This window comes from Leopardus geoffroyi, chromosome A3, assembly GCF_018350155.1.
Source record: "Leopardus geoffroyi isolate Oge1 chromosome A3, O.geoffroyi_Oge1_pat1.0, whole genome shotgun sequence".
Lineage (NCBI taxonomy): Eukaryota > Metazoa > Chordata > Mammalia > Carnivora > Felidae > Leopardus > Leopardus geoffroyi.
Window position 1 is genome coordinate 27,997,301 of NC_059336.1, and position 25,080 is coordinate 28,022,380.

General features: G+C 56.1%; 1 protein-coding gene across 1 annotated transcript in view; it reads right to left on the reverse strand.

Moving 5' to 3' along the window:
* Positions 1-1,690: 1,690 nt before the first annotated feature.
* Positions 1,691-25,080, reverse strand: part of ANGPT4 (angiopoietin 4) — a 41,947-nt gene continuing 18,557 nt past the window's right edge. The window contains exons 2-9 of the mRNA XM_045445038.1: positions 20,461-20,616; positions 18,905-19,026; positions 15,924-16,156; positions 13,751-13,866; positions 10,834-10,935; positions 9,154-9,320; positions 4,543-4,673; positions 1,691-3,705 (exon numbers count right to left, since the gene is read on the reverse strand). Of these exons, the coding sequence (XP_045300994.1) occupies positions 3,545-3,705; positions 4,543-4,673; positions 9,154-9,320; positions 10,834-10,935; positions 13,751-13,866; positions 15,924-16,156; positions 18,905-19,026; positions 20,461-20,616 (1,188 nt within the window). The 3' untranslated portion in view covers positions 1,691-3,544. The remainder of the gene's footprint in view (positions 3,706-4,542; positions 4,674-9,153; positions 9,321-10,833; positions 10,936-13,750; positions 13,867-15,923; positions 16,157-18,904; positions 19,027-20,460; positions 20,617-25,080) is intronic.

Consider the following 25,080-nt stretch of genomic DNA (forward strand, 5'->3'; position numbering starts at 1 on the left):
TAAATGCAAGAGGTGAAGACTCACACAGACACCGGGGCGGGGGGTGGGGGTGGGGATCTGGAAAATGGGGTCAGTCCCCCCAGCCACCAAGACAAACCATCCTGATGCTAGCTGCTCCCTTCCTCCATGCAAAGGGCCACCTTTTACCTCGGCCATGGCTGTCATCTCTGGGGGTGCCCAGTCAACTCTCTCCCTCAGCGTGGAAACTGCTTTCGCTGGGGACATGCAGAGATCTTGGGAACAATGCGATCTGCCTGTCTGGCTCCACTGGGACCTATCAGGTACCAGTGATAAAAGCTCTTGTCTTGGAGAGCTTTCCAGAAAGTTCCTTTGGTGCTTGATATAAGTGGAGGGGACACTCCCCCAGCAGTTTTGTGGTTGGTGTCAAGATGCCTCAGAGAGGCCTGGATGAGGGAGGCAGCTCATAGATGGAAGGTGCACTGGAGGTGGTGATTGGCTGTGCCACCTTGGATGAAATCCTTTCCCTCTCTGAGCTCTAATTTCCTCATGACTAAGATGGGGAGAATGCCGATCTGATATAGGAAGAGGTGATTCTGGATGTGATTCTGCATAGGATCAGAATCTGAATTCAAGGGCCCTACGTATGAATGCAGATTCAGGTATCCCCGAAGCCAGTTCCTATGAGTGGTGGCCCCCAGGAGATCCAGCCAGGGCCAAGGCCACACCAGCCTTGCCCCCATAGGGCCCTCGGGCTGCCCAGTGTCCTTCCATTGGTCCCGTCTGCAGGACAGGACACTGTGGGTCAACATCACTGTCAGGGGACTTTTAGAGGTCGGCAGGTCCTTGTCCTTATTGCACAAATGGGAAACAGAGGCTCAGAGAGGGCCAGAGACTCTGCTCCAGGGACACAGCCAGGACAGCGAATCAGGGTCTGACAACCCCGGGCGGGACACAGCTGTGTCCTGGGCCAACCCGGGGATGAGGTGGAGCCTGGGACCAGGCGTTGGGGGGAGGGGGGCCAAGAGGGGGGCAGAGATGGAGAGAAGGGAAATGGGAGTCAGAGAGATGGATGGTGGAAAAGTGATCGCTGGTTCTGGCCTGTCTAGCATCGCTGCTTCCGGAAACAGTGCCTGGAAACTGCTAGTCCGCATGACTTGGGTGGCACTGACCCCAGCCCTGGTTCCAGGCCTGATTGGGTGCCCCAGGTCTGGTCAATCAGACTGACAGTGATAAGTACAAAGATGGGCACTAAAGGACCAGTCCTGGCTGGAGAAAATCATGCCCTTGCTGGAATCACGGGGACAGGGAAACTCTGTCTTAGGGATGCTCAGCTGGGAGGCCACCAGCCCAGGGCTGCTGGAGCCACCTGTCAGGAGAAAACCTGACTGAGAGTGAAGTCAACGTGGCAGGTGCAGGGCTGAACAGACAGCTGGCATGGAGGAGGGAGGAAGGTAGGAAGGAAGCATGAATATTTAAGAACAGGTGTCTGAGGGTCACCTAAATCAGCCTGGCCTTTTTCAGAAAGCGAGTGTAGACGGCGATGTGGGCCTTCACCACCCCAGAGTCTGTCCGTGGGGCTCACAGCTTTGCCTCCACCCCGTCTCCAGCACACCTAGCCGCTAAGCTCAGCAGTACACAAATAAATGCCATGGATTCAGAAACACATGCTCACCTTGCCTGGGCCCGGAAGGAGCGGGGGCCCGCCCTAGGGGTGGATTTCCTCACCCCGTTTACCTCTCTGGGAACTAACGTTTATTAGGCACCTGCTCGTGCCAGGCTCTGTTACAAAGTTGACGTACATCCTTTCATCGCCTCCTTGCCACAGCCCAGCCAGGAGGGAGCTTCGTCTCTGTTTCGCAGACAAGATAACCGAGGCCTTGAGAGGCTGAGCCACTGGCCTCAAGTCCAAGAGCTGGAGCAGGTCCCTCCCACTCCGGGGCCCTGACCACGGCGGATGTTAAACAAAGGCCTACCGAGCAAATGCCGTGTAAGGCCACGTGAGGCTTCTGAGCAGCACCCTGCCCGCCGTCCGTCCCCACCCTCGCCTGCAATGCCCCCATTGGCAACCACATCCTTTGTTGTTTCTAAAGAGATGAGCCTGCATCTGCGCGGGGTTTGAGCAGGGGCTCGGCTGAGCGGGGACCCAAGGGCAGGGGGACAAGGTGGGTTTTCCACCACCCCAGCCCCATCCAGCAGAAGACCTTCTGAAGACAGAGCATACCCTTAAGGGAAGAGCAGGTTGGTCTGGGCTGGCCTGGGTGTTGGCCGAAGATGGCAGGACTATGATGGCCTCGTCAGAACTGAGGAGGGTGACACAGTGAGGGGGTGGGTGGCCCCTCTCTGACCCTGTCCTCCGGAGGAAGTTCACGACGAGCCCCTGGTCTCCCGGACCCAGGCGAAGGCTGGCTCTGCCCCCCACCCCCACCTCCCGCAACCCCCTAGCTGCGGGAGGCAGCACTGTTGGACCAGGTGGGAGGAGAGGGTTAGGGTCTCAGCTTGGAGGCTGGAAGGATCCGGACCTGAAGATTGGGGTCCCGCTCGAGGCGGAGTGGACGGTCCCCAACAGCCCCTGAACGTGAGCTGAGGTGAGCTAGGGTGACAGGGAGTGCTGAGAGGGCAGCCTCCAGGCAGAAATCTGGCTTTCAAGGACCAGACGGAGCCTGGCAGGACCCCGGCCCAGAGCACAGATCGGAAACTTCGTTCTAGACCCTTCTTCGGGGGTGGAGTGTGTCTTCTTTGACCCAAAGCTGCTTCCGGTTGTTTTTAAGGGCTGTTTGGGGCCATCGCTGTGGCTCTTGTAGCCAGAAAGAGTGGGTGCAGGCGGGGGTGCAGCGGTGGAGCTCGGGGTCTCCATCCTGTCACGTTTGACCAACTTTTCCCAAGGGCATCCGCAGCCCTGAGAGATGCTCTGCGATCAACAGGGCCTGTTTTCAAATAAGGACATTTGGAGAAAGCTGCCCATTCTAACCCCTTCACAGGCAGTCAAAAGGCATGTGACCACATTAAAGGCCCTGACAGGTCCTGCAGCTAAGAATGCCTGTTCACGTTGATTTAACTGGGCGTTTCCTTCCCTCACTTGACCCCAGGTACCTTTTGAGGGGAGCCTGAGATATTCTCTCTGGAACATATTCGAGGACATGCCGGCGGTAAAGGAATGCCCCTTAGATCTTCTGACGCCCCGGAGAGGCCAGGTCTGGCCTTCAGATGCTGGGGCCTGGGAGAAGTGGACTGTGCTCGTATATTTCTTTGAGGACCTAAGTTAAGTTTGCTCTCCGCTCATTCAGGGTATTGTGACCCTCAAGCTGGCAGGGGACCCCTGCCGGAGACAGAAGGGAAGAGGAAAGAGGGATACTATAGAGTCAGATCCCCCCCCCCCCCCCGCCGCCACCCACCGTGTCACACTTGAGGGGAACAGGGAGGCAGCAGATCCTCTGGACTCCTGGGCAAGGAGGCCTGGCCCAGGGGGGGCCCGGGTGTCCAGGACCATACCCTGGCACTGTGTCCCGTGTTTGGATCCAGCTCGTTCAGGGAATACCGAGTCCCGGCTCTTCCTGTGGGTCCAGCGTCCGGGTGTCGCTGCTTATTAGACGCCCACGGGACGCACCATCATGCGGGTGGCCCGCAGCGAGTAGCTGGGGCCTTGAAAGTAGTGCCAGCGGATGCCGTTGAGCTTGCGCACGTGATGGTGAGCCGGATAGTAGATACCATTGAGATTTGAGAGGCCGCAGGCATCAAACCACCATCCTGGTGGAGGGAGAGGAAGACGCTTTGGGGAGGTAGGGGCCAGCCAGGGGCCCGAGGGCAGCCCTCTACCCCGGGGACCGATCAGGGCTGCTGCCTCCTCCAGGGAGCCAGCTGGCAGGAGATGGACAGGGTGGGAGGGGCACTGGGGTGGGAGGGAGAGTCCCGGACCTTCCGCTCAGCCCGTGGCCTCTGGGGGACGGCACCTTGATGGTCCCTGAACTTGTGTCCGTCTCTCTGCGGGGCTCTGGTGTCTCTGTCTCTCCCTTTGGTCTCTGTTGCCCTGCCTTTCGGGGTCTGTCTCTCACACAGCGTGTCCGTCTGTCTTTCTGTGGTCTGCACATCGTCTCTCCATCTCTCCCTCTGGACTTCTGTTCCCGTGGGACTCTCTGTGTTCACTGCTCTGTGTCTCTATGTCCTGATGTCTCTCTTATCTCTGTCTCTGCATCCCAGGAGGTCTCTCCTCCTATCTCTGCCCCTCCTACTCACCCCATCTCCTGCTTTCTGAGCTGTGTCCCTCACGCCCAGGAGCACTGCCTGAGCCGGGCATTGGTGGGGAGCTGCCCCTCTTGTCCCTCTGCCCACGTCTCCCCATCTTGGTCCTGCTCGGCCTGGGGAGTGGGTTCTCAGGCCTGGGGTTGGGACCCCACCCCCCAGTCTCAGGCGAAAACTGGTGGTGCCTGTGTCAGGATGAGGCAAGACCCTGAGGGAACCTTGAGGACTTGGTGGGGGAAGGGGCGGATAGGGCACAGCCAGGCCCGCCCAGGGGTGGGGAGGAAATGGGGGTGTCCAGCCAAGTGAGCCTGTGGGTGAGCGGGGCTTGAGCCCACTGGCACCCACCTCCAGACAGCATCTGGGCACACTTGCAGAGGCAGTTGTCATTGTCTGCATCACGGGTGCTGAAGTTGGTGCCTTGCAGGACCAGGCTGCTCTGGCGCCCTGCTGAGCCGCTGTATCCTTTCAGAGAAAGCCTGGAGGCCACCGGGAGGTGGTGATGAGAGAGGGGTCCAGAGTGAGGATGGGGCTGGTTAAAGAACGACCTCCCCCAGGAGGCTTGGTCCTAGGCGGGGGCACCTCTCCGGTTGTTCTGGGGTGAGGGGAGCCCCAGCCTAGGGTGCTTCGGCCATCCCTGCCCCTGGATTACCCTCCCTGCCTGCTGCCTCCCCGGGAACAGAGCACCCACTGTGGGCCAGGCCTCCCTCATCTCACTGACCCCGAGTCTCGGACAAGAGTGAGAGGGATCAAAATAACGACGAGAATGAAGGTGATGGCTAACGTTTTTTTTGAACGGCTACTGTGCCCTGGGCATCGTTCCAAGCGCTTCGCGTGGGTTAACTCATTCTTGCTCAGTCCTTGCAACACCCTATTGGTTCCAGTTTACAGACGAAGAAACAGAGCCCAAGAACCTGAGGAGCCTGCCCCAGGCCTCAGAACGGAAGAGGGTGAGAGCCAGATGCCAGCCCGCTGTGGCCTGCCTTGGGAGCTGCGTGCATTTCCCTCGCCAGCTGACCGCCCTGCCACCTTCAGGAAGCCTTCCCTGACCACACCAGCCCACACGGCTCTGTGCCCCGGGGCAGCCCCAGCCCTGTGACTTGCGCATCCGCAGCCCGCTGGGGAGGGTTTCTATTTCTCTGCCAGGCTGTGAGATCCTCTTGGGCATGTCCAGGCCTGCATGGTGATTACGACCATGAGCTCTGGGGGACAGAATGCCTAGGTTCGAATCCCCGCTCTGTCATTCTCCGGCGGCATGACCTCGGGCAGCCTGCATCACCTGTCAGCTTCAGTTTCGTCATCTGCTAAAATGCTAATAACGGTAATATTAACAGTGGCGCCCTGGTCTGGTTATTGCGGTCCCATGACTTCGGCGTGTGATGAGTGCAGAGCAGGGCGGGCACGCAGTAAATACTCAGCACGTTGAGGGCTGGCTGTCTTGTGTCTCTGCGTTCCCAGCCCTTGGCATGTGGCTGGCACGGGCTCCTGCTCAGCCTGGTTGGAGAGAGTGTTGCGTGCTTGTAGCACAGGCAACGCAGGTGGGGACCTGGTCTGAGGACGATGAAGAAGGTCCTACGGGTGGAGGAAAATGGACACCGGAGGCGGCCAGGGAAGCTCAGGGAAGCTCTGGTTCCCCCAGGGCAGGGCCTGGGAGATGCCCCCCTGTGGGATCAGGAGGAAATGTGGGGCTTGGGCACGTGGCCTGGCTCGGTCCCTGCACCTCCCACCATGGGCTCTGCCTGTCTGTGGTGAGGCAGGGGCATGGCCCTCGGGGCCAGATGCTCTAACTGTGAAACTCTAACTGTGCCCTTAAACGTGCAACCCAGGGCTCACCTGACTGGTGTTGTAGCCCCTCCCACCCCGGCAAGAGGCCCATCTGGCCAGGGCTCTCGGGGGTGGGGACAGACAGGTTGGCCCATGGCTTCATATAGTCCCAGCTTCTCTTTGTGGCTATTATAGGCTCCCCTTGAGGCTTCAGCGATGTCAGTTCAAGGTCAGGCTTGGGGCTCTGGCTGACGTTCGGGGTGACATTCAGTCTGAGCTGGGTAGAATCAGGGCTGGACAAAGCCGATGGGCCTCACGGGGGTTACTCCAGCAGCACTGGCCTCCCTACTGTCTCCAAGTCCTCAGCTCAGTCTCTGCCTCCCTTCCCCTCCCCCGTGGGCGCCAGAATGGGGATCTTGTGACCCCCGGGGAACTCTCAAGTCGGGGACCAGGATGCCCCACGTGACTCAGTGCCGAGACACATCTCGAACGTGTGCATGGCTCAAGCCTGGGGAACCCAAACACACAGGCCTCCGGGTATCCCCAAGTTAGGCACACAAGGTGTGTTTTCCACGTGTCCGTGGATCTGTGGGTGGGTCTGTGCATCTACAGTTGCGAGCGTTTGGATGCCGTTGTTCGTGCCTGTGCGCATATGTGTGTGTGTGTGCTCTGAGTCTGTGTATCAGTACCTATGGTGGAATCTGCCTTTGTGTCTGGAATTGCACGTGTGTTACCTGTGAGGGCTTCTGCAAAGCACCGCTGCACGTGTGTCTGTGCTTGCTTGTGTAGCGATGCGCTTGTGTGAGTCTGTGCGCTCTGTAGGCCTACGTGTGTGCCCCAGAGGTGTGGCGAGCCCCTCCACATGTGCACGTATGTCTGTGCCCGCCCTTGCGTATCTCTGTGTGTATCTCGCACTTGTAATCAGATCTGGGTGTGTGGGCACCTCTGGGGGGCATGTGCCTGTGCTTTGGCCGTGCCTCCTGCTTCCTCCCTCCCTGTGGGCCACTTTCTCTTGCAGGCTTATGCATGTGCCTTAGTCAGGCTCCAGAAGGCCCTCATTATTGTGTCTGACAAATAAGGGTGGCCTTCCCGCCCCTGATGCCTATGCTTCCCTGACTCTGGGCTTCCCTGTGGGGATCCTCCCCACATCAGCCGCCAGCTGACCCTACGGTGGGGACACGGGGACCAGCATCTGTTCTGTCACTCTCCCCTTGGCTCTTCTCTGGCAGTTTCCACATCTCCCTCTGTTTTCTAGGATCTCCGTGCCGCCCCCCCCCCCCCACCGTCCCCTTCGCTCCCCACTAGACTCCCAAGGCTTTCCTGAAAGAGCAGGGACTCTTCCTTATGATCTTGAAAGAGACTTGCTCAGGTTTGGGGTATCTGTGGCCAGCTGGATGGAAGGAACCCCCTCTCTGCCTTTTTTCAAAACATCCTGACTGCCTGGGGGTGCCCTTCCTATTCTCTCTTTGTCTGGAGGATGCCCACCCTTTATAGGCATTACCTCCTCCAAGGAGTCCTCCCTGTTCGCACAAGCATCTCTATGCCCCTGTGTGTTCCCCACAGGCAGCTACTGTCTTCCCGGGAGTGTGGGACTGCCTGTGGACGTGCTCACCCCCAGACACACAGGACCCACGACTGTGAACGAAGCAACGGGGATAGGAACAGCAGTGAACTCACACAGAGCAGGCGAGCCAAGTGTGTGAACAGCTGCCTCGGGGTCAGCAATTATATTCTTTGCTGAGCATTTACTAAGTACCAGGCACTGTGTTAATGCTCGGTGTGCAGTGTCTCATTTGAGCTTCATAGCACTTTGAATAAGGTAGGTGCACCTAGGGCACCCATTTTACAGATGAGAAAGTGGAGGCATTTCTTCAGGATCACTGAGGGAGATAGGGAATGGAGTTAGGACTTAAGCCTTGGCTTTAGTGGCTTGACTAGGAGTCGGCAGCGTGTTGTGGTTACTCCCTGGTCAGCTCGAGGAGTAGCGGGGAGGGGACCATCCAGCTTAGTCCTTGCCTCGCCCAGACCCAGGGCATGGTTCATTCAGCTCTGAACCTGGCTGTTTAAGGAGGACTATTATCAGATTGGGGTGGGTCCCGTAAGGAGGATGTCAGAACAACGTAGCTGGAGGATCCAGGGCGTCTAATAAGAAGAGAAAGGAGTGGGTGGAGCATAGTATCGAAAAGCTCCCTGAGATGGAATTAGACCTAAACTGCAGGAAGACGGAGAATCATCCGATTCCTTTGGAGGAAGTGACTCCCCTGTCAGTGGAGGCATCCCAGCCTGGCTGGCTGGTGGCTGGGGCATATGTGCTAGCATCACATGAAGCCCCAGGCGACAGGTGACGTCCTTTGCAGACTTGTGAGTGGGAGTCTATGATTTCAGTCCTGTCCTGGTTCAAAGATAGCCAGGACCCAGTCGTATCTTCAAGAACCCTGAGTTTCTCAGAGAGGCAACATCATGTAGTAGAAGCACCCTGGGTGTCGGTAGCAGAGAGACCCGAGTTCAAATCTAAGCTCTACCTAACTTGTAACTTGGGGCAGGATACTTAGGCTGTGTGCCTCAGTTTCCACATCAGTAAAGCAGGTGCGGCAATGCTTACCTCAGCGTGTTGTGGGAGGATTAAATGGAGTAATATGCCTGGAACAGAGTAGGTGCTCAGTAAGTGCTCATTTCTTTTCCGAAATAGAGCCAAGAACTGAGCCGAGGGAGGTGTGGGAGACCTTGATGATTTCACATTACGCTCATATTGAAGCCCATGCCGCAGTTAAGAAGCGGAAGTCCAGACAAGCCAGAACATTGACTTGCCCAAATTGACAAAGCGAGCTGGAACAGAGCCAGAAGGAGCTCAGGTTCCCTGATTCGTAGCCCAGGGACCTTTCTACCTTACCCCACGGCATGGGACAGGCTGGGCTCCCCGCTCTGGGCCTCAGGAATATGGCTGCCTCGGGGTGACTGACCTGAGAAGGCCCTTTCCTGCTCCTGGGATGGCAGCGTCAGCGACAGTCTCTCCACCCCACCCAGTGGCCGGGACGTGCTGAGTGTTAACCGGCCGCCTCCAGATCCCGTGACGTGCGCCCAAATGGGGGACAGATGGTAGGAACAGGAGACGCCCAGGGATTGACCCTTGGTGCGGACTCTACAGCCACTAGCCCGGGACCCCAGCCCGCCCACCAGCCTGGGCCCCGAGCCCACCTGTACAGCTGCCCCTCGCTGCCCAGCTGGAAATGCTCATACTGAGCATAGGCCTCGTTGCCTTCCCAGTCTTGCAGCTCCACACGCAGGGAGTAGGCTGTCCGGCCGGTGAGCTGGTGCATCACCTCATTGCCCAGCCAGTGCTCCCCTGCCGGGTCGCCGAAGCCCTGTGGGGAGCGAAGGGTGGGGGTGGGCTTCATGCTGCGATGGGAGGCCGTGCCCCTGGCCGAGGAGCTGGGCTGGGCCGGGCTCCAGGGCCACTTAATCCAAAACCACTTTGCCTAATGACCAAGTCCATAAAGTACAGTGTGGGCAGGCCTGGGGATGGGAGTTCTCCACCTCCTAGAGCAAAAAAAAAAAAAAAAAAAAAAAAACCCAAGATTTTTGTAAAACTGGGTAAATTCTGTTAAAAATAATTGAAATCACATTTCTGTGGAGTTTCAGAACAGGCAAAATGAATCCGTCGTGCTAGAAGTCAGAATGGCAACTACCTTTTGGGGGAGTATTGACTGGGGCACGAGGAGGCACAGGGGGGCACCAGAGGGGCTTCTTTGGTGCTGGCAGTGCTGTATATCCAGCTTTGAATGGTGGGCACGTCGGTGAACACATAGGTAAAAACCCACTGAGTATCTTCCGCTTTTAAGATTTGTGCACTTAGCTGCATGTGTGTTGGACCGCAACGAAACATTAAAAGATTTTAATCGGGGGCATAAATTGTAGAGCGACCTTTGTTGGGTGGCATGGCAACTCCTGCAAAATTTCAACAACACAGAAATGCAAAGCTAAGCGCGTTAGTGTCCCAGGGTGATGAGAAACCTGTCCTCGGCCCGAATAATAATTCAGCACCAAGGACAGGGGCACACCTAAACCCCACTCCCCACTTCGGTCCTGCCTCGCTGCCGATTAGTCTGTTAGTATTCAGTGCTCTTGTGTATTTCTGTGTCTGAGCATCCCCTTTCTTTTTTGCCATTTTAATACTTGCTTAAAACTCAATTGGCTCAAGGACACTCATATCTTAATTTGGTATTTATTTTTAAGTGTTGGTCGAATGAACAGTACGCAGCCACAACTAATGATATTGTGGCATTTCCACATACCTTCTTCTATTGCTTTTGCTTGTGGAAACTTTAAGCGCTTTTAAGCCAGCTTGCCAAAAGTTCTTTACTCAAAAGTTAATTTACAACTTGGAAGACACTAGGGCACTACTTCTCACCTTGTAAAATGCACTGGGTCTTTGAGCCAGCAATTACACATTAAAGAATCTCTCCTGAAAATGTGATTATATATGTGTGCAAAGATAAGGACATTCATTTAAGCAACGCAGTCAGGGGTAGGGCAGGGGAGACTACTTTTTTCTGTTCCATTTTTGTATTCTTAAAACAAAATTTTTTAAAGCAATATGTATGTATAATCTTTACACAAATAAAAAAAATAAAGTTAAACTTTTATTTTTAGGATAGATGTCAGAACCTGCAAAAAGAAGGTTCAATTTCAGGTGAGGGAGTCCCTGACAGTGAATGTGCACTAGGAAAATCTGTTTGAAGGTGGTTGGTTTTAGGTGGGTTGATTCCCCCCCACCCCCCCACCCCCGCCCCGGGGAGGGTTGAAGGCAAACCAGTGCCCTGCCTACAACCCCCCTGCCCCAGTTTCAGGGCTGAAAAGCCCCTTCAGCAGTGTTACCTGTTTGTAATCTCTCCAGTTCCGCTGGAAATTCACACTGCCATTCTCACGGCGCTGGATGAGAGTCCACCCGCCTCCATTGGCCTCCATGTCACAGAACACCTGGAAGGAATTGGGTGGTAGTGGGGGGGGGGGAGTTGGAAGCCCTTGGAAGATGTCAGAAGCAGCTCTGGACCAGCCCCATTTTGATTTGGCTGACAGTTTCACAGAACAACAGGTGAGCCTGGTGGTCAAGGGCATCAGAAATATCCAGGTTCACATTTCCCACTTGGTGTCATCATTTTTTCTAAAGTTGTGGACAAGTGATGTCCTCTCAGAGCATTCCTTTTCTCGTTTGTAAAATGTAAGTGTTAAAACCTTAACCTCTTTGTGCCTCAGTTTCTCACCTGCAAGTTGGCTTGACGCAAGAACTATGTATAATGAGTCATCCAAAGAAAAGAGTCTGGGCATATTGGGAACTAAGTAAACGGAGGCTTTTCCCCCGCTATTATTGCAAGGTTGTGGTAAGGATTAAATGCTGACAGGTGTAACATGCTTGGCACACGGCGTAGACTCAGGAAATGTTATTACATTCAGCGGGCAAATGTTTTCTGAGCACCTGCTATATACCAAGCTCCATTCAAAGTATGGGAGGTGCCAGTATGGATAAGACAGAAAGAGTCTTTCTCTCAAAGAGCTCACCATCCATCATAATCTCTTCTTTCAGCCTAATCTTTGTTCGTATTATTCTTCCAGCCAGTTCAGTACATGTTCAATGTTCAGTGAAGACACACTTGGTCCCTGGTCCCATACTAGGTGACAGAGACGCGTCAGAGATCAATCAACCCTCAGGGCTGGCTTGGTCTGGAGGATATGCCTGGCTGCTATGATAGGGCAGGCAGACTATTGGTTATGAATATTTGGGCAGCCACAAGAAGAGCTCCTAAGAAGGAGTCACTGGGCAACCCCGGAAGGCTTCTCAGAAGAGGTAGCCTTGGAACAGGGCTTTGGATGATGATGTGACAGGCAGACAAGTGGAAATGGCACTGGAGGGAGCGGCTCTGAGAAAGTAGAAGCCTGCTCAGGGAGAGGAGACAGTGGCATTTGTTGTGGGAGTAGCAGAGGGTACAGTAAGGGAAACTGAGGTCCAGAGAGGAGAAGGGGCTTTCTCGAGGCAAGTGAGACTCAATTACGCTGAGGTCTGAGCCCAGCTCTTTGGCCTCACAGAATTTCACCATAGCTGAATTTCCTATAGAATGAACCTAATTTCATGTAGAATATTTACTTAAAAAGTAGTGTCCCTTAAAAAAAAAAAACAACTTAAATACTTAGATGAAATGTATTTTAGAAGGAAATCTTACCAGTACCACAAGTCGAACACTAGTAACACTTGTTTTTTGTTTTGTTTTTTTTTTTTTTTTCAACGTTTATTTATTTTTGGGACAGAGAGAGACAGAACATGAACGGGGGAGGGTCAGAGAGAGAGGGAGACACAGAATCGGAAACAGGCTCCAGGCTCTGAGCCATCAGCCCAGAGCCCGACGCGGGGCTCGAACTCACGGACAGCGAGATCGTGACCTGGCTGAAGTCGGACGCTTTAACCGACTGCGCCACCCAGGCACCCCTAGTAACACTTGTTTTTAGTCAAATAATTGTAAAAATGAATGTAACGAAAACATGACATTCTAGCTAGACATCGAGGGCCTGATCTCTTTGTTAAAAGAGAAGTTTAGCAGGTGTGTGTGAAGTGTTAAAGACGGCCTGGAAACAAACATATATAAATATATATAATATATATATATATATTATAGGAAGTCAAAGAAAATTGAAAAGGGAATTAGGAAGAGCAAAGACTGGCTACTTGTCCCCCGTACTCTTTTACTTCTGGGCCTGGCCTCCAAACCCTGCCTCCTGATACCCACACTTCCCCTCGACCCCTCATCCATCTCATAAGTGGACCTCCAAAGCCCAGGGCAACATTCACTGAAGACACTCACTGGAGATGGTGGGGTCTCTAGTGGCCCTGGTCCCTCATTTCCCACGTGCAGCAGAGCCCCCACACCTGCATTCAACCGGACTATATGTAAATTAGAAATAAACCTCTTTGTGGGGCGCTTGGGTGACTCAGTCAGTTAAGCGCCCGACTTCCGCTCAGGTCATGATCTCACGGTTTGTGGGTTTGAGCCCCACCTCGGGCTCTGTGCGGACAGCTCAGAGCCTGGAGCCTGCTTCGGATTCTGTGTCTCCCTCGCTCTCTGCCCCTCCCCCACCCCTGCTCGCTCTCGCTCTCTCTCTCAAAAATAAACATTAAAAAAAATTTTTTTTAAACTAGAAATAAACTTCTTTGTGTTAAGCCCCTGGATTTTCAACGTTTGTTTGCTGTTTCAGCCAGCATTACCTTTTTTTTTCAATTAAATTTTTTTTTGATGTTTGTTTATTTTTGAGAGAGAGAGAGAGAGAGAGGGACAGAGTGTGAACGGGGAAGTGGCAGAGAGAGAGAGGGAGACACAGAATCCGAAGCAGGCTCCAGGCTCCGAGCTGTCCGCACAGAGCCCGACGTGGGGCTTGAACTCAGAACTGTGAGATCATGACCTGAGCTGAAGTCAGATGCTTATAACCAGCTGAGCCACCCAGGCGCCCCACAGCCAGCATGACCTTAACCAACACAGAACTGTTTTCTGCCATTCCAACTAAAAGCATCTCTGGAGAAGATGCAGAAGGATGTACTTCCAACTCTGGGAACTTCTGCTTTAACCCCGACATTCTGACCTCTGACTCCCTTGGAGGCTCCCGAAGGTAGGGTCATCCCACCTTCTCTGGTATCTCAGATGTTGGACAAGGCCTGAAGCTGACTGGGGCGGGGGGAGGCGGTGACCTGTCGGGGAGCCCCTTGGCTCAACACCCTCCGCTAGCCTCAGCCCCCAGGGAGTCCCCTAACCTTCCTGGGCTCCGTCATATTGGCCACGTGGATGGTGTAGACGCCACTGGCGTTGGCCCCGAAGCGTTGGATCTCTGCACAGTCCTGGAACACCTGCTCAGCTGCCCTCACGGAGGCTGCAATGTGACAAACACAAAAGCAATTGGAGGTAAGGGAGAGAGGGAAGGGGCCAGGTGAGCCCTACTTCCTGCCGGGTTCCGGGTTGGGAGATGCTGGGGACAGGGAGAGGTATCAGACCTGAGAAAGTTTCCTAGAGGAGGTGAGCGAGCTGGGGTCTGGATAAGGAGCAGGATCACCTAGGAGAAGGGGAAAATGTTCCAGGCAGAGGGAACAGCGCGTGTGGGGGCTCCAAGGTGGGAACAGTCCTGGCGTGTGCCAGGGATGGGGTGGTGTGGGAAAGTGGTGGAGGCCAGGGAGGCGAAATGACCCACATCATGAGACCAGAGCTGAGCCAGAGAGAGCTCTGGCTGTCTGACGAACTTGACGGGAGCAGGGCGAGGCTGGCACAGGGACGTTCAGAGAGGAACGAGAAATGAGGTTGAGTTTCAGCAGGTGCCAGGTCAGCCTAGGATGCCAGGGTGAGGAAGGAACCCAGACTGTGCGGAGGAAGAGGGCTCCGGCTAAAGCGTGGGACGGAGGCTGCAGGGGATAAGACTCAAACCAGGGAGGCCGCAGATGAGGCTGCTAGGGTCTTCCGGGAGAGGTAACTGGGGTCGGAACCCCGGTGAGGCACGTCCCCCTCAGCCGAGGGCTGGGTCAAGGGCACATAGCTGGGGGCATGGGCAGGGCCTTCCCTGTCTCTAGGTCTTACGAAGGAGCCCTTAGAGCGCCCTTCGGTAGGAGGCACAACCCCACGGTGCCCTTCTCTGGTGACAGCAGGGCAGGGGCACGGGGCGTTTGGGCAAAGGGTGCCTGAGGCCAGGCGCCCAGCACAACCTCCTACCCAGCCTGGCGAGCAGACACGGGATCACGCTGGAGACTGGGTTAGCGGTGAGCCTGCGGGCAGAGGCGCCGGGCCCGGGGCCTGCATCTGGGGCTGAGCTACAACAGACCCACACGTGGGACTAATTTAGGCAGTGTCACTGCCAGGGCTATGGCACAGGCCAGTGATGCGTTCGGGTCCCTCCATATCTCATGGTTTGGAAGGACTCCACTTCTGCCCGTGGCTTCCTTGGGGCCTCACATCCCTCCAACCCAGCAGGGCCTGCCCCACTTAGAGCCCTGGTGTCATCCTTTGGCCCTAAATCGCTGCCAGCCTTAGTGCTTGGAACGCGTCACTCCGGCTGGATTCCTTGTGCCTTAAAGGCTTCCCGGCCTCCTGCCGTGCTGATCCTGCAAGGAGTAGAAACACAGTCCTCCGTCTTTCCCTCCCACCCAGCCGTTCTCCACTGCCCGGTTCCAACTGAGCTTCCCAAAACATAGTCCCGCTGGGTGTAAACACCTTCCCACGGCGCCTGACTGTCCTCAGGTTGGTGTTCTTTCTCCTCAGCCCTGCCTTTTAGGTCTTCTGTGGTCGGGAAATGTCAGCTGCGTTGCTGGCACACAGTGGGTGCTCAGTTAGGGTTCTGCTGACTGAGTGACTCAAGCTGAAACCAGCAAGGCCTCGGCCACCCCAAGCGGGCCCCCTCAGAAGGAGTCAGTGAGAACCGACCCCAGCCTTGATTTCCCCTCTCGGCAGCCAGGGCCAGAGATGCCTCCTCACTTCTGTGGGGCTCTCCTGGGTTTAGAGACGAGGGCAACAGGGCGAGAGAAGGCCTTGGGGAACACTGAGTCCAATCTCTCCACTCTACAGATAGGGAAACTGAGGCTGGGGGGAGGGTGGGGCAAGCCGAAGCAAGGGAGGGTGTCGGGTGGATCTTGGAACCCAAACTTCTGCGTCTGGGCTGGGGGACTCCTTATTGTTATCACTTTCACAAATAGATGGCGAAACTGAGGCCAAGAGAGGGACATGCCCAAGGTCACTCATGGAGTCAGGGGGTTGCGCCTGCATTGGCTCCTCCTAGGACTCTCGTCCTCCTCGTTGTTAGTCTTCGTTGTCGTTTCTATCTCCCAGGTGCCGGGAGAGGGGACGGGCCTTGCCCGCGGTGGCTTCCAGCGAAGCGGGAGGGTAAGCAGGATCTCCCTCCCCTCCCCTGCCCTCCTCCCGCACCGCACCAGGCGCGCCCTCGCTCACCCGGGCCCTGGGCCACGACGCGCACCAGGCGCTGCACGGACTCCAGCAGTTGGCGCTGTTGGCGCTGCAGGAGGCTGGAGTTGCTGCTGGCGGCGCGCAGGCTGCGCTCCAGGCCCGCGAGGGCGCCGCTCTGGCGGCCCAGCAGCCGCCGCAGCCGCTCCTTCTCGCCGCGGAGAGAAGCCAGCTCCGCCTGCTGTTGCGTCTCCAGGGCCTGCACCCTCGTCTCCAGCGCGCTGCGGGGCGGGGGCGCACGCGCGTCAGCCTGCTGTCCCCACCACGCGGTCACACTCGAGGGCTCGTCCCCGGGGCCCCGGGGGCGGGGGGCACTCCCCTAACAGATCGGTAAGGAGGTTCAGAGAGGTGGGGCGCCTGCCCAGAGTTACACAGCCCCGGGGAGGTGGGGGGCGGGGGCGTGCCCCCCGGGTAGCAGAGAGTGAGGAGGGGAGTTAAGAGAGAACGGAGACCTGGCTCTGGAAGAAGATGGATGGATCGGGGTCCATAGAAGAAAGGGGTAGTGGTGGCGGGGGCGCCTGGGTGGCTCAGTCCTTAAGCCCCTGACTCTTGATCTCTGCTCAGGTCACGATCACTGGGTTCCTGGGATCCAGCCCCTCGTGGGGCTCTGCACTGCGCTGGAGCCTGCTTGAGATTCCCTCTCTCTCCCTGTCTGTCTGCCCCTCCCCTGCTCTCTCTCTCAAAATAAAGAAATAAATGCGAAATAAAATTGAAATAAAGAGAGAGAGAGAGAGAGAGAGAGAGGTGGGGGTGGAAGGATGTGCCAGGAATGATAGCTTTGATATCAAAGCTTTTGATATCAATGCCAGCCTTGATAAGGATGTCCTTATCAAGTCCACAGTATGCCTGCCCTTTGACCTAGCAGTCCGCTCCCAGGAGGTAACCTCTAGGGAGCATGGGCAGGAGTGCCCCTTGGGGGATCGGTTGTAATAGAGAAAAACAAAGGGCCTGAATGCCCAGCAGCCAGGGCCGGCTGAGCCTGTGCTGTCTCCGCGTCCCTGGAAATGCTCTGGAGGCAGAGCGCATCTGGGCGGAATTGGAAAGATGCCCAGGACCTGAGCGGGACTGCGCTCTGGACACGAGTGCCTCTCGTCCAGCCCCACGTGTGGGTGACCAAACAGAGGAAGGAAAAAGGTATTGCTGTAAATGCAGAGGGAGACCCGTGAACTTTTATAGGAAAAGGCTTAGAGAGGCACGAGGAAGGACACGGTGGTGAAAGAAAATCCACGAAGCGTGGTTGCTCCTGCCGAGCGAGCGAGCGAGCTAGCGAGCAGGCTGGAGTGGATGGTGATGGAGAGGAGGAAGAGGGGAGGCGGGTGGGGGGAACCGACTTTCCCTTTCATTTTATACGGATCTCTATTGTCTGGCGATATAATAAGCGCGGAGCATTTTTGGCATGGGTTTATAAAAAAAAAGAAGAGTTTTAAAAAAATAAAAACGCTTTTGACTCAACTCTTCCACTTCTGGCATTTTCGCCTGCAGGCTGGCTCACGCGTGTGTGTGTGCAGCGAGGTAGGGGGACATTATTCACCGCCTCACGTTGAAGAGTAGAGAAAGACAGGAAACAACAACCTTACTGCCCATTCGCTGGGGATGCGGGAAAATTAGGGTGGGCACAGCCATGGGGTGGAAGGTTATCCAGTTGGAGAAAAGAACGAGCAACATGCAATGACGGAACGGCTTCCGGGATACTTGGAAAAAAAAGCTGGACGCTCCATTTGGGATCAAGAAGGATAAAAAAAGAGACATATTTGTTTACATATGCATAAGAAACCCCCGAACGTCAGCTTACAGAATGTCCGCTGGGGGACAGGGATTTCTGTCTAGTGTTCACTTCTGTACCCCCCAGTGTCTCAAACAGTGTCTCACATGTGGTAAGAGCTCAAAAAAACGATTGGTGATTGAATGAATGAAAGGATGCACACACACACACACAGCCAGGGAGAGCGGTTACCTCTGCCGTGGGTGGGTGGCTGGCTAAGGGATGGGGATAGGAGGGAGACGTTCTCTTATCTGTAAGGTTACGCCAACCCATTCTCCAGACTAGCACAATGAGTCTAGCTGAGGCAGAAGGAATTCCCCCCCCCCCGAACGCCAAAGTATGCCATAGGAAGAGAAAAAAAAAACGGGGGCACACTCGGGTTCTAGAAATTTAGCTGTCTCCATGGGCCAATAGCATATTGGTGATATTCTCCCTCTACACGGATTCCTAGACAGTGCCCATTCAGACTGTCCCAGTCCCTGGCCTGCCCCACCTTGGAGTGGCGGAGTAGGAATGAGAAGGTGGACAAACTAGCATTAGCTATACGCAGATCAGAGAGACCCGGATGAGCCTTAGGTCCTTATTGTGACCGGCGTGCGAGCAACTATAACACTGTAACATCTCCCCCTGTACAGAAGGGGGTGGCTGCGTCAGTGTGTGGGTTTTGCCTCCTCCGGCACCCTGACCTTGACAGTTTTTCTCCACTCAGCTCGAAACCAAGATGAAATCAGCCTCAGATGCCAGTTTCTCTGCCTAAGGAAGGAAGGAAGAAAGGAAGGGAGAAGGAAAGGAAAAAAAGGAAGGAACAGAGAAAGAATCAGGGCGTCCTGAGTCCCCAGGGAAATGCCTGTCTCCTGTCTCCACCCAGGGGTGCCTGCTGGGCCCCCAGCCCAACCTCAGCCCAGCCCCAGGGCCCACCTTTTCTCCCAGCTTCAGTCTGGACTCCAACCCTGGTTTCCGTCCTTACCCCAGCTCTGGCTCCAGCCTGAGCCGCCCAAGTGTTCCCTCATGTCAGTCTTAACCCCAGGCCCCCAGCTCTGGCCCCCGCCCCTGTCCGAGGTACTAGCCCAAGTCCAGCTTCCAACCCTGGCCCCCGCCCTGGCCCCGGCCCGGGCGCCCACCCTGGGTCCCAACCCCACGTGGGTCCCGGGCTGGCCCTCGCCCCCCAGCCCTGTCCCCGGCCCCGTGCCAGGATGCTGGTGCCCACTTGTTGCGGCCCTGCAGCCGGTGGAGCTCGTGACCCTGCAGTAGCAGCTGTTTCTCCAGCTTGTTGGTGGACAGCGAAGTCTCCAGGAGCTGGATCTCCATTCGCGACGTCTGGTTCAGGACCTGTCCCGGCAAACAGGAAGGCGTAGGGGGCTGCGCGAGCCCTGCGGGAAAGCGCCTCGGCCGCCGTCCACCTGCCCGGGGGCTCTGCCATTCCAGAAACTCGCTGACCTATTTCTATCCTCCCTGCAGTTAGTTTCTACGGTCGCTCACTCGCTCACTCACAGGCCCTGAGTTTATGATCTGCCTTCTGAGTTTGCTCTTCCCCATCACTGCACATGACAGTTCCGTTCTTCTGGCTGCTCAGGCCCCAGGAGGAGTCGCCCTTGAGCACCCCTTCCCCACCCCAATCTAATCTATTACCAAGTCCTGTCAGATCCACCTTCCAGATGGCCATGTGACCATTCCCTGCCCCTCCACGGCCCCCACTCCGGTCTTGGCCTTTGTCGTCTCTCACCCTGCGTCCTGTGCCAACCTCCTCACAGGGCTCCCTGTTCCCACCCACGTCCCATAGTGTCCTTTCTCTGCTGAGCAGCCCAAGGCAGCCTTTCAAAAATGCGACCCACCTGCTCCGAATCTTCCTGTGGCTCCCACAGCACACAGTGGAACAGTCCCAGTCTTCGCCACGGCCTTCAGGGCCCCACGCTGTCGTCTGCCCCCAGTGCCTCTCTCTGAACCCTTGCCCACCCCTCTCCCCCTGGTCGTTCCAGCCACACTGACCACCCTGATGTTCCTGGAGCTTGCCGGCCCAGTCCCACCACTGGGCCTACTCTGAGTAAGCCTGGCTCCCATCCTACCTTCTCCGCAGTGCCTTCCTGGCTTCCCCGTCTAAACTCGCAAGCCATCCCTGCACCCTAGCGCGCCCTCCCTCTCTCCCGCCCAGGCTGTTTTCTCCTGGACACGGTCACCCCCTGACACGTGCAAGTTATTCTTCCTGTTCATTTCCCTGGTGGTCATTGGAAAGGGAGGTCCACAAGGGTCGGGATGCATGCCTGTTTCATTTACTGCTATAACCCGGAACCGGGCATCTCCAACAGTGCCCGCACATAGTAGGGATTCAACGGACACATGCCTATTTGTCATTCGATCTTTTTACCCATTCACTTACTCACCCTCCCGTTTATGTGTTTGCTCCCTCCCTCCCCTTCCAGTTGCTCTTGAGGTTGAGTGAATTGTTTATTAGCCATCTCTCCCCGGGAGCCCTCTGAGCCCCCTGAGGGCTCATCCCAGTGCCCAGCGCAGACCTGGAGTGTCCCTGGATCACAGAGGCAGAAGCACCATGCCCGGTGTCTGCCCCCAGGGCTCGTGGCCTGGTGCTCAGAATGTTTTGTAACCGGCTCATCAGGGAAGGGGTCCAGGGTGCTACAGGCCCAGAGGAGGCCCAGACCTGAGCCAGGGACAGAGGCCGAGGCAAGATGACCTGGGCTGTGAGCCGGCCCGGCTGGCCACAGCCTCCCCCCGCCCCCTCCCCCCACGCCACCTGCTTGCCCTCCATACCTGAGCCTCCACATCAGTCAGCTTGCGGGTCTGGGCCGTGGTCTGGTTCAAGAGGCTGGTGCCTAGCTCCAGCATGGTGGCCGTCTGGTTCTGGACCATGTGCTGTTGGACCTGTGCCAGCTCTGACCTCAAGTTCATCTGGATGTACCTTTCTAGCTGTGGGGAGACCGTGGGCCGGGGTCATGGGTAAGGGCTGGAGGAAGGCTCCTGTCCCTTCCTGCGTCCCCATGAAGGGCAAAGAGCAACCAGGGGAGGCCTCTCTGCCAGGCCGGGCCACCCTAACCTCTCACCTGGACCATCCCAGTAGCTTCCTCCCTGGCCTCTCTGCCTCCATCCTGGTCCCATGCACAAGCCATCCTCTACTCAGCAGCCAGAGGGATCTTGTTAAACCTAAGTCAAATCGAATTCCTCCTCTGCTAGAAAGAAACGCTCCCAGAATTCCTATCTTAGAGGAAAAGCCAAAGTCCTCCCTATGACTTCAGCTTCCTCCATGATCCAGCCTTCTGTTCCCGCTCTGATTTCGTCTCCCAGTCCTCTCCCTCACTCTGCTCCAGATCACTAGCCTCTGTGACATCCCTCCAACACAGCAAGCATACCCCTGCCTCAGGGCCTTTGCACATGCCGTTCCCTCTGCCTGGAAACTCCCTCCATCTCATCCCCATCTGCATGCCTCACTCCCTCGTGTCATTTCAGGTCTCTTCCTACCACTTATGACTCCCCGACTTTGTATTACATATTTATCTGTCAGTTGTCTGCTTTACCCTTGGAATGTCAATTCCATGAAGCTGGAGACTTGGTCTTCCTCAACCTTTATCTCTGTGTCTAGCACAATGCTTAGCACACAGTAGGCGCTCAATAAATATGTGTTCAATGAACTGATAGAAAAAGGGGAGCTACAAGGGTCAGAGAATAGCCCCCAATGTCATGCCCATTACCCAGCCATCAGGGAGTGGGGATGTATCCTTCCCTGCAGGAGAGTTTGCAGGTCTATCCATCAAGCTGGACTTTTCTATTTTCTGCTCCCCTCCATCTGCCAAATGGGCTGAACCGGACAGTCTCCAAGGGTTCTCTCAGCTAGGATGTTCTGGGATCCCACGGGCTAATCTCTTTCCCAAGAGCAGTTGAAGCTGGTCTGGCATGAGACCAGGATCAAGTTGCAAAGGTGAACAGCGTGTTCTCAGGGCTCGGTGCCCGCAGGCAGAGAGCTGGCGCCCCTCCTCTATTCTCTCTCCATTCTGCACACATCCTGGCCTCTGGCCATCATCTCTACCCCCTGGCCCTGGCTGCGTCCCTTGCCCTCTCACTTAGTCTTCCAGGAGGTCTGGCAGGGCAGCTCCCAGGATCCCTGGGAAGACAGGCATTCCCCAGGGAGGGGTGGTGACCTTGGCTGGAGTGGGGGCAGGCAGGCTCTGGCTGCTTCCTCCTCGGTCTCTTCTCCCCCCTTGCATCTTAACAGTCTGCCCCTTTCCCTGCCCCCAGCCCCCTGCCGCCCCCCTCTCCTGTTCTCCCCCCTTCCCAATCCCCCCCTCCCCACTGTGATTTTGGAGTGTGTGCCCTTGTAGTGCAACATCAGATCCTGGAGGGGGCGCATGTGGGTGGTGCTGGTATTGACTACAGCAGGGGTTCTCAAAGTGTGGCCCTTGGAGCTTGTTAAAAATGCAAATTTCTAGGTCCCACCCCAGACCTACCGAGTCAGACACTCTGGGGTGGCGCCCAGCCGCCCAGGTGAATCTGCTGCTCAAGTGTGAGAACTGGGGTGGCAGTCACAAAAGGGACTGAGGACCAGGGAGACGGGCACATGGGAGCCTCTCAAGTCTTCGTCGTATTGGCCCGTTCCTTCCTTCCCTGCATCATCAGCACCCCACCCCCACCCCGCCCCGCCCCACTGTTCCCTGTAACACACAAGCGTGATCCAACCGCTTCCATCTAAAAACAAATTCTTGACCCCACAGTCCCTCCAACTGCGTCTCCAATTTCTCCGGTCCCCTCAACAGCAAAACTTCTTCGACAAGCTCCTCCGTTTCCTTGCCTCCATGACCACCCTTGCCTCTAAAAACATTAACAATATTATTATGGTGTGCATACAAGAAAGCTTAAGGAATAGTATAAGGCAGTCTGTGTATTTGCCATGTTCAAGAAAAACAAATATAACCCAGACTGTAGAATTCGGTGCTCTCTGCCCTCCCTCCCCCTTCCCTCCTTAACCCGCCTGGTCATCGTCTCCTGAATGGAGGGACCCTTCCATGGCCTCTGACTCTCCCCCTCAGCAGCAGTTAGCCCAGATGGCCACACCCGCGTTCTGGAAACACTTTCCAGATGCTCCTTTCTCCTAGCTGTCCTCCTATCCGTGGTCACCCCCGCTCTGCCCCCTCCTTTACCAGGCTTCTACATGTTGGGGGCTCTCAGCCCAGTTCTGGGCCTTAGTCTCTCTGCATGTTCTCTCCCTAGGTCAGGGGTCCTTAGTGGGGACCACAGGGTCTGCAAAGAGAATTCAGGGGGGCCCACGAACTTTGCTAACCTGTAAGTAAAATTTGGCATTTCCTTCGATGACGAACGTGGGCCACAAACCATAGCACTCTTAGCTCATCCCGCCCCTCCATTAACCCCTAGAAATCACCAGTATTTCCATACCACAGTGCAGGCGGTACAGCATCTTAAATTCTGTTTCTGTTCATCGGGACCTCAGAATGACGGACGTCCTCGGACCCACCACTGGACAAAGCTACAACCGTAGCGCAGATCTAATACGGAGTATTTTGACCGCAATGGCAAGATCGCTGGGCGTTCGGACGCTTTTATTTTATGCATTTAAAAGTATTGCTCTGGGGGCGCCTGGGTGGCTCAGTCGGTTAAGCGTCCGACTTCAGCTCAGGTCATGACCTCACGATCTGTGAGTTCGAGCCCCGCGTCGGGCTCTGTGCTGATGGCTCAGAGCCTGGAGCCTGCTTCGGAGTCTGTGTCTCCCTCTCTCTCTCTCTGCCTCTCCCCTGCTCATGCTCTGTCTCTGTCTCTCTCAAAACTAAATAAACATTAAAAAAAATTAAAAAATAAACAAATAAATAAATAAATAAAGTATCGCTCTGAAAAGGGATCCGTTAGCTTCACCCAAGACCAGATGTCAAAGCGGACGGGGCCCCAGGCGCCTCAGTGCCTGCTGCAGGTGCTCTGGCTGGGCCCGGGACGGTCACGTGCCGACGACACTGGCTCCGTCTCCCCCCCAGACTTCTCCCCTCCGTGTGCCACCAGCTCACCGTCCCCACGTGGGCTTCTAACGAGCATCTCAAGCAAAAACACCCGCCATGGAACCCTCGGTCCCTCAGCCCCCACTGCCCTGTCTCGGCATCCCCCACCACTCCCCTCTGCAAGCCAGGCCCCCCGCCCCCCGCCCCCCTTCGCCATCTTTCCCATCTTGGCAGCTGGCCTCAAACCCAGACCTCCTCCTCCTCGCTTCTCTTTTTCTCGTCTGCTGCAGTCAGTCCCCTAGTGGGTTCTGGCTACCGCGATCCCAATGCGAGTTTGGAATCTGCTCGCTTCCCCACCGGTCAGCTTCCCCGCCTTGCCTCTATCGCCTGGGATTGCTGATGCGTGGCTGCTGGGGCACCCCAGGGTGCGTAGATGAGGCCGAGCTATCCTGAGGCTGCTCTCACACGCACTCTCCCACGAGTCACAGACCTGGGGGACCCTGGTTTCAAACGCAGACGACCAGACCCTGAGCTTCAGCTCCAGGCAGATAAAGAGCCAGTTCAGACTTTCTCGGGAGTCTCCCCTCAAGCCTCTCATTTGCAGACGGACAAACTGAGGCCCGGAAGACTGGCCCAAGGTCACTACCTGGTGGTCTAGGTTCCCTGACTCCTGGCCCAGGGCCTTCTTCGGGCCTGCAGAGCTGAGCTGGGGACTCAGGGTAGCTTGGGGTCATCTCAAGTGACAGGAGTTCCCTAAGTACCCGCACTGGTCCCACACTTGTCCTGTGGCTGCGAGTGGCTGGGTGGGGCAAAGGCCACCCACAGCTGGGGCCCATCACCCAATTTACCACACCCACCCACCAGCATGGGTCCTAGGATGGGTAATGTGGGCCAGATGGGCCCATTATGGCCATGCTGGACTCTGGTGAGTAATGTTGGCATGTGTGGTGGGGACTGGGTCTGGTCTAGGGCCCAGGCACAGGCTGGAAGGATGGGGGAGGGGTCCCAATGAAGGAGCCCCCCACGTCCCCCCATAGGATTGGACCTGCCCCTTCCTTGTCACCCTCATGCTGCAGATTCTCAGGGTTGAGATGGGGGGGCAGGGGCCTGACCTGCCACCACCTCTCCAGCCTGCAAAGGGGCTGATCTCTGGCCTTTAGGCTATCAACCCTCTCCCTTTGGCCCCGGGTTTGAGTTTTGGCTCTATGACACTCCGACTGTGGGTCTTTAGTACTCGAGGGCTACGTGCCTCTGAGCCTCACTTTATTGATCTGTGACACGAGGACAGGAAACCTTGCTCCTTGTTGGGGAGAGGGCGGCTGAAAAGGGACTCGAGGGAAAGGAAAGGAGTTTAGACAGGCAGAGGGCCGGTTGAGGAAGGAGGGTATTCTGGACAGACCACAGATGAGCATCGAAACGGATGAACAGTCTTTGTGGC